Source organism: Apis florea, unplaced genomic scaffold (genome assembly GCF_048593485.1).
Source record: "Apis florea isolate Af1SG1 unplaced genomic scaffold, ASM4859348v1 contig_2293_pilon, whole genome shotgun sequence".
Lineage (NCBI taxonomy): Eukaryota > Metazoa > Arthropoda > Insecta > Hymenoptera > Apidae > Apis > Apis florea.
Genome location: NW_028256554.1, coordinates 4,812,022 through 4,820,643, shown reverse-complemented (window position 1 = coordinate 4,820,643; position 8,622 = coordinate 4,812,022). Strand labels below are relative to the sequence as shown.

Genomic DNA, 8,622 nt, shown 5'->3' with positions numbered 1-8,622 from the left:
ATAATTTTTTTTTTCTAATAAAGTAATGATCCATTCTAATTTCTATTAATTTCAAATTATGATATAATCTAATTTTTAAAAATTAAATAATAATTAAAAAATTAGATAATTTAAATAATTTAGAAAAATATTAAATTTATCTGTCTAAAACCTTTGAATTGCAAACACGTTATAGATATATCGTCTATACATATATGACTATTTAATAGTGTGACTAGCTTAAAATTATGATTATGTGCTCGGTGGATATTGTCATAAACAACGGTGGAAATTTTATCTCTACCGTTGTATATCATTGTACACGTTTCTTTTTTTTTTTTTTTTTTTTCACTGGAAATCAGTTACGCTGTGCAACATTAAGCATATGATTGTACAATCGTAACTATATAAATATCTCCACCACGTCTATATATGAAAATTAGAAATTTTTTAAATATGTAACAATTGCTAATAGAAATTCTGTGATATATGATACTTCAAAATGAGTGTTGTATGAGATGATTATTGAATAATCATTTCTTTTTTTTCATAAAATTGATAAAAATTCAAGGAAGATTTTATTTTCATCATCTTTAAAATTATTCAAAATAAAGTTTATTTGCATGTAAAAAAAAAGTTAAATAATTTAATTTAATTTAATTTCATTTTCGTTTAACAACTCTGTATATATTTCATATAACACTTATTTTGAAGTAATTCATGAAAAGGAATCTCTAAAAATTCTTCCAAAAATACGTTCACTGTGGTTCTTTCGTTAAAAAAAATGCCAACTTAATATTATGATTCTATAGCGAAATAAACATTCTTTTAATATAAAAAAATATCTTCATCATAAAAAATATTAAAATCATTAACACATGAAACTATTTTTTCTATTTTTCTAATTTTAATTTTTTTAATTGGAAAAATTCAATTATTTTTAAAAATTTAAACTATCCCAATAAGGATAAATATAACTATAATTTTAATTCTATTAATCCCAATAAGGATAAATATAACTATAATTTTAATTTCTAAATTGAATAGTATATTCATAATATACTATTTCTTATATGCAGAAAGAATTTTTCAAAATTTATCAATTCTTAAATTTCAGTTACGATTAATCATCATCGACAATAATGTTGCAAAACTACTACTAAAATTGGTTCCCTGAAATTCCATTCAAAAAAGCTATTCACCATTTGATCAATTAAAATATCTTTAGAAATCAAGTTAATTTTAAAAACAATTTCCTTTTTGATACTTATTATATTCTACAGATAAAATGTTCATTCAATGATCCAGCGGCAGTGACACGTGTAGAAAGTTACTATTGGTTAATAACAATCTCATCATCTATGGAGCTGTCCAACTAACATTGTTCAAGGTACAATTGTTTATAGTCATTTTCATCTGGACGATATATATATATATATATATACATATACATATTTAAAACATTCTGCTTTTCTAATATTTTCATTTAAATTCAACAATTCCTTCATTAAAATTCTATTTCCATTTATTGTTTAATATATATTTTCTTTTCTTTTTCAATTTTTTTTTCCTTTTTTGTCTTTTTTTTTGGCACCTATGTGAAAAGAAAATTTAGAAAAACCTCACGAGGTAAAAAGTTGGACAGCCTTGCATTAGATTTTAACAATCATACATCTAATCTGCAAATAGTTTTTTTTTTATAAAATATTTCTCGCTTAAAAGTCATTAAAAATTGACTCAATATCGATGCTTGTGTACTACATGGATACTTAAATCGACTTTAAATTACAATAATATTCATTTTCAATGTTAAAAGTTCAAATTAAATGTTATACATAATATAACAATCAGCGAATAGCAATTTAGAAGATACTGCATTAAAAATTGATTCGTGACTGTATGACTATCGTTCGATGCACAGTCGACTTAAAGAATACAATATATATATATCATTTAGATACACATGAATTTCTAATTAAATTGCACTGAATGTTTTGATAATAGCTGCACGTTAATGATTACAAATAAATGCAACAAAGATACAAAAATAATGAATACATTTGAATAATATAACGATAAGACTTTAAGCTAGAAAAAAATTAGTATTTTATCGTTCGATACATTCAAACGTAAATCATTTTTTCAATAATAAATCAATTCAAACAAATTATACAAAATTTGCAATCATAATTGCACATAGAATGACTCTACGTTTGAATGTTAAAATAAACAATAAGTTAAGGATTATGTACTGTGATTGCAATACATATCTTTAAAACGATTTTCTATCAAATAATTTATATTAAAAAAAGAAAAGATCTTCGAGTGCAAATTAATAGAAAAATAATGATATAGATATTTGAATGTTCATTATGAATACATACTAATTATAGTCGAACCTTCAATTCTTCCATTCTTTGCCGTATTCTTCTTCGCATCTCCTTATATCTAAAAATTAAAACAAAAAAACATAATTTAATATATTTTTCTTTAATTAATTTTTCACTATCTAATTGATACAATATAATTTATTTAAAAATACATATGATGATATATATATAATTAATTAATACAAAAATATAAGTGATTAAGATTTTTAAAATAAATACGATTTAAAGACTTAAATATTTGAAAAAAAAATTTGAAATTAAAACTTATGTATAACTTTGAAAAATCATACTTTTCTTTCAATAAAAGAATCTGACGCTCCTCTTCGTAATGATAACGCTGTAAAATACCGTGACATTCTGCCAAAGAAAGATTAAGGAATTGTGCAACATCAGAACTAATTTCAGGAGTGGACAATTTATCCACTAAAAATAGTCGCGCGACATTTTCATGTGGACCTAATACTACGCGAACCTCCAACGGATATTCATCGTCTCTTAATCTTCTTTGTTCTATAAAAAAAAAAAATTATCTTTATAAAACAAAGATTAATAAAAAGATTTATAATCTTAAAATAATTTTACTTACCACCATTATCACGGACTACAAACAATGCGAAATTATCTGGCTTCGCATCAACTTTATATTTATCCAACATAAGATTAATAACTTCTTGAGTATTTACCAAACTTGTAATCCAAACAGACATTTGAGATCCATGTGGTGGTGTGAAAAAACTAGTTTCACGATTATAAAAATGTCCATTAATCGAACAACGTCGACGTAATCGACTACGCGATTGGCGTCTACCGCCTGGACGACGTCTAATTGCAGTAGATCCTTGTTTTCGACGCAAAACTACGCCATCCAACTAAAACATTATATGGATATAAATATATGACTGAGGTAATATAGATGTAAACATAATAAATAATATAATAAATAATATAAATAAAATAATGATTGCAAAATTATAACTGCTAAGCACCTCTAATCCACTGTCAGTAGACATTGTCATATTATCATCCTCTCTAAATTGTAAAGAATTCACAGAATCTGTATCGCTATCAGTTCGATGTCTTTGGAGACAATCAGGACCAGACATTGATCGATTTAAGCCTTTTTCTATCCAACTATCATCGGTACTAATAGATCTGTTGCTAGATATATTTTTCTCCAAATTATCGAAGTATTCTACCCTTCGAAGCGTTCCATTTCGATTTGGTGTACCATGATAAATAGGTGTATCAGTACCGGAAGAACTACCTATACTGTGCGTGGGTGTACTAGTTACGCTACTATCATTACCACGATTAGTTTGATGATTTGGACTGTCTATTTCTGAATTTTCTCGAGAATCAGACCTATCAAGACTGGATTGAGAAGAAAGAGGTTGTGCGTCAGAAGTTTGCGAACTAATTGATGGCAAATTTTCGGGCATTGTTTGATATAACTTCTTTCCATCTTCAACTTTACGTTCAACCTGAAAAATACAAAAAAATTAAAATAAATAAAACATAAAAAATAGAAAAATCCTAATGATCGATATTTATCGATATTTAACCTGAAGCAGCTCATCCAATTCATCCCATTCCATATTTTTAACATCTAATTTCATTGGTAAAGTGAGACTCTTAAGATGATCAGGAGAAGTTGGAATAGATTTTGTTTCAGTATCTGTATCTTGTTCACAAGTTTCCTTAACAGAATCTTCCTCTTTTTCCTCATCTTCTATACTCTATTAGAAAAATTTACAAAATAGCAATAAAATATTTAATATATTTATATTTACATATATATATTTTTCTTCCTTCTTTCTTACATTAAAATATACGTACATCAGAAACACTACGTCTACACGAATTTCTATTCCGAGCTGTAACTACTGTACGCTGATCATCATCTTCTTTTAAATGAATCACTCCTCTGACACCCCAATAAATACGAAGTGCACCTTCCAATATCAATCTTCCATTAACCTATTATGAATTCATATTAATTAATATTATTAATTTTATATTTTTATAAAAATAAAATAAAAATTTTTTTTTACCTCACGACTTCTTATACCACCACTTTTGCCTTCATAATATTGATTAAAAACCTTTAATTTTGATTCTAAATGTGATCTAGAAATAACAAAAATTTTAATATTATAAATATTCATTATAAAATTGATATTCATTATTTGATATTCAAAATTTAATGAAATATTAAAATATATATTTTACTTGAAATTATATACCTGGGCAATGATGGTCGAATTTCTTTTTTTCCAAAACTTGTATGTGATTCAACTCTTGTTCCATGGCCAAATAATTGTGGTCCAAATAAAGCACCATAACATGGTACATGACAATATGGTACACCTTTATGCTATAATAGTATAAAAAAAAAATTATGAATTTTCTTTTACAATATTAAAATTTTTTATTAATAATTTTATTTAAAAAAGTTATACCTCTGCATGTTGACCTGGATTTAAACGTTTTCCACATTCTTCACATCTTAAACATTCTGGATGCCAGTCATATCCCAATGATTGCTTGCGTTCAGCTAAAGACACATTTTAAAATAATTTTAAAATATTTTAAAGACAATAAATATTTATATAAAATACATTAATTTCATTTTCATATTCATAAAAACTTTATATTTTCTAATATAAAAACATAACATTATGATAAATTATAATTCTACTAATTTTTTAATAAATATATTTTTTTAATGAATATTTAGATATATATATATATATATATATATAACATGTGTGTTTTATTTTTAAATTATAAATTATTGATTTAAATTAATAGATTAAAATATTTATTATATTATTATAATATTATTTAAATTATAATACATAAATTTTCGTTTATATATATATATATATATATAAACGAATTTAAAATTTAAAATTTTCAAATATTAAATTATATATTATGATAATAAACAATTATTTTTTTAATTGTATAAATAATTTTTGAATTAAAAGCAGAAAATTCAATTGAAATATAGAAAAATAATTGTAAAGTGATTTTTTAACATAAAATATATAAGTAATATGATAATCATATAAATAAAAAATAAATCAATTCATCATAATGACAGGAAATGGTACTTGTCAAAATTAGTACGCCTTTTTAATATATGCAATTGATTGAAACTAACCGAAATACACTGGTTTTCCGCATTTATGGCACTTCCACATGACGGCAGATTCTTATAATCTCCATAAAATAATAAAAATTAATTTTTACGAAATTCTAAACCATTTTGTTTATATTATATGAATAGGCGCATTGAAAATGACATGCGGGTTAATTAAAGATGTTACTAGTAAGGTAACCCTCTCTGAATAATGAATAGTTTCTCTCTGAGTTCGAAAACTTATCAAGCACTTGACTTACATTTCTTTACTAAAATCATAGAGTACAAAATAGAAAGGAAACTATAAGATAACCGTATATATGTTCATTCATAAATTTTTGCTAATGAAATTTATTCTGTTATATTTTTTTAAATAATTTTTACAATGATTTGATTCTGATAAAAGAATTGAAAATTGTTAGATATTAAATTTTATTATATTTATCAATTATATATACATACATACAATTATATAATTGATTAATTTATCATTTAATTAAGATCAATTAAAAATTTTTTACAAAAATTAAATTAATTTAATATTTAAACCATTAAAATTACTTTTTATGAACTTTTATATATCTTTTAGTATCTTTTTTGATAAAGTTTTTTTAATAAATATGTGTATATTTAATATATGTAATGTAATATAAAAATTATTATGAACAAAATATATTTGTCTTTTATATATAATAATTATATATAATAATAAATTAATATAATACAGTTGTATATTAAATATCGACTTTAATATTCGCTCCATGAGAACAATGGCGCGCTTAATAAATTCAACGGAAAATTCATAACATACCGGCTTTTTGAAAGTACGGATTTATATCGTTCTAATTTAATAATAATACAGATTTGAAAAGTTAAAATGTTGAAAACAGATAAGAAATATATATAAATATTATATTATTAAAAATAAAAAAAATTTAATAAAAATATATTTGATATATTGAAAAAAATTTTGAGTTACACAATTTGTGAAGTTTTATCAAGAAAGTAAAGGTTAACCATTAAAAATAAATAAAATGATGCAGATGAATAAAAAAGGATGTAAAGAATTGTTAATGCAAAGAATGTTCTTAGCTATAATCTCCAGTATAGCAGTACAATTCTTTCTTGTGACTCTTTTATTTTTAATTACAAATTTAAACACGGATTATACATCATGGATTCAAAACACATGGACAGCAATAACCTCTTTTCGAATGTGGAGTTATTTCTGCGTTCTTGCTACTGTTACATTCTTTCAAGGAGTTATTTGTAGCAAAAATTACTCGAATGTACCACCTTACTTAAAAAGTAGGTTTAATAAATTTTGTGGAATATTTACATCACAAAATATTTTACTGGGTGCATTACATATTATTATTGGTGGCCTTCTTGTTTGGATGCATTTATCAATCAAAGGAGGTAGATATGGTTTTTTAATGACAGAATGTAATATAGTTTATGGAACATGTTTAATGGAAGAACATTACTTTTTATTTCTAAGTGGATTATGGAGTGGATTATATTTCTTCTTAAAGACTAGTATTTTTCATATGAAATATTTGAAATTTCCTATAATATTTTCATCAAAATTTTCAAGATTTAAAACAGGAATATGCTCCTTACTTCCATCATTGATGATTGAGTGTATATGGCCAACTTTATATTATTTAATTGGTTATTATTTCTTAGGTTATAATTGTTGTTGTACAATATTATTTTTATCATCTGCACAATTAGAAAGTGAACCTTTGAGTAATATTTCTAATTTATTGAATTTTTCATTGATTTTTCAATTATGGTTATATCAATTGATATTTGTATTAGCAATTAATAGCAGGTACTTATTGTTTGAATTATATTTGACAGAATGGGTTCTTTTTGAATTCAAACAGAATAATGTATTTGACATTGATGAATCTAAAATGACACTTTCTGAAGCATTGTCTATAGATAAAGTACCAATAATGCAACATCTAGGCTATTTGGATTTAGTTACAATAGTACAAAAAGATAAGACAAGAAGAAGTATATTGTTTACACTCAGTCAACCTGGAGGTCACCCTTATAATTGGAATTGTATTGTAGAAAAATGTATTGGTCTTATTAAAAAATTTTCTGATGATCTTACTGCAGCATATGTTAAACCACAAGAATTACCTCCATGTGCTCCATGTTCAACAATAACACGTGTTACTACATTTCAAAAAGAATATATATATCGTATGCGTAATTTAGTAAAAGAAGAAATAAAATTACCTACTGATCAAACTGACATAAAAAAAGAAGATGATGAATTATTCATTCAAAAATTTATAAAAACAAAATGGAACAATTTTTTGACATATTTACTTTCTAAACCACTCATTTCTTACATTTTTGGGGAAATAGAAGGAGGTAAAGTGTGTCATATTTTATTCAATGGACAAATGGTAATTTGGGCTGCAGATGCAATTTCATGTTTAGCTGTAATATCACTAACTGAAGATACTTATGGAATTGCTCAAAAAGATCTAGCACTTATAATCAATACTTTACTTGAACTAAAACAAGCTCTTGATAAATTACAAAAATCGAATATTATGGCAAAAAAACAAGATGGAGATGATAAATTTATTAAACAAATTTTCTATTCTTTACGTGCTGCAACAAAGCGAAGTCTTTACAGAATTGTTACAAGTTTTGAAATTTATATGGAAGATTTAGCATTAGAAACTAGAACAATGGAACAGTTATACAATTTTCTCGCTTATAGAGAATAATTTTTAATTATATATAGAAAATAAATTTTTTTTTTGTTGAATACAAAGTCTTAATGTATATACATATTTATATAATACTTTTTACTTACATCTAAAATACATTTGGTATTAAAATATATTACAAAATTATATGATTATTTTTTATATTTATGTACATGAATTGTATTTATAATTAATGCAGTTTTTTCTATTTAACTTTATAACTTATGAATGTACAATTTTTTTTAGAAAAAAATTACTTATAAATTAAATTCTAAATGTACTGAATTAAATGTGTAAAATATTGTAATAAATTAATTATTTTTCAAATATTTATGACTTTTCTATAAATTTTAAAAAAATATTTTGA

General features: G+C 23.7%; 2 protein-coding genes across 3 annotated transcripts; one reads left to right on the top strand and one right to left on the bottom strand.

Moving 5' to 3' along the window:
- Positions 1 to 1,402: 1,402 nt before the first annotated feature.
- On the bottom strand, positions 1,403 to 5,796 carry Rassf (Ras association family member). Its single transcript, XM_003694682.4, has 10 exons — positions 5,536 to 5,796; positions 4,829 to 4,923; positions 4,613 to 4,743; positions 4,421 to 4,496; positions 4,206 to 4,346; positions 3,932 to 4,105; positions 3,356 to 3,850; positions 2,956 to 3,238; positions 2,660 to 2,879; positions 1,403 to 2,427 (listed from the first exon to the last, which is right to left on the bottom strand). The coding sequence occupies exons 1-10, from the start codon at positions 5,573 to 5,575 to the stop codon at positions 2,367 to 2,369; spliced, it is 1,716 nt and encodes a 571-aa protein (XP_003694730.1). The 5' UTR covers positions 5,576 to 5,796; the 3' UTR covers positions 1,403 to 2,366.
- A 526-nt stretch (positions 5,797 to 6,322) lies between these two features.
- Positions 6,323 to 8,582, top strand: Ndc1 (Nuclear division cycle 1). Of its 2 annotated transcripts, XM_086904097.1 has the most exons (2): positions 6,323 to 7,188; positions 7,381 to 8,582. In XM_086904097.1, the coding sequence occupies exons 1-2, from the start codon at positions 6,549 to 6,551 to the stop codon at positions 8,271 to 8,273; spliced, it is 1,533 nt and encodes a 510-aa protein (XP_086760223.1). In that variant the 5' UTR covers positions 6,323 to 6,548; the 3' UTR covers positions 8,274 to 8,582. The 2 variants fall into 2 exon arrangements, with proteins under 2 accessions (XP_086760223.1, XP_003694731.2); XM_003694683.2 differs by having other exon boundaries at positions 6,549 to 8,582.
- The last annotated feature ends 40 nt before the right edge of the window (positions 8,583 to 8,622 follow it).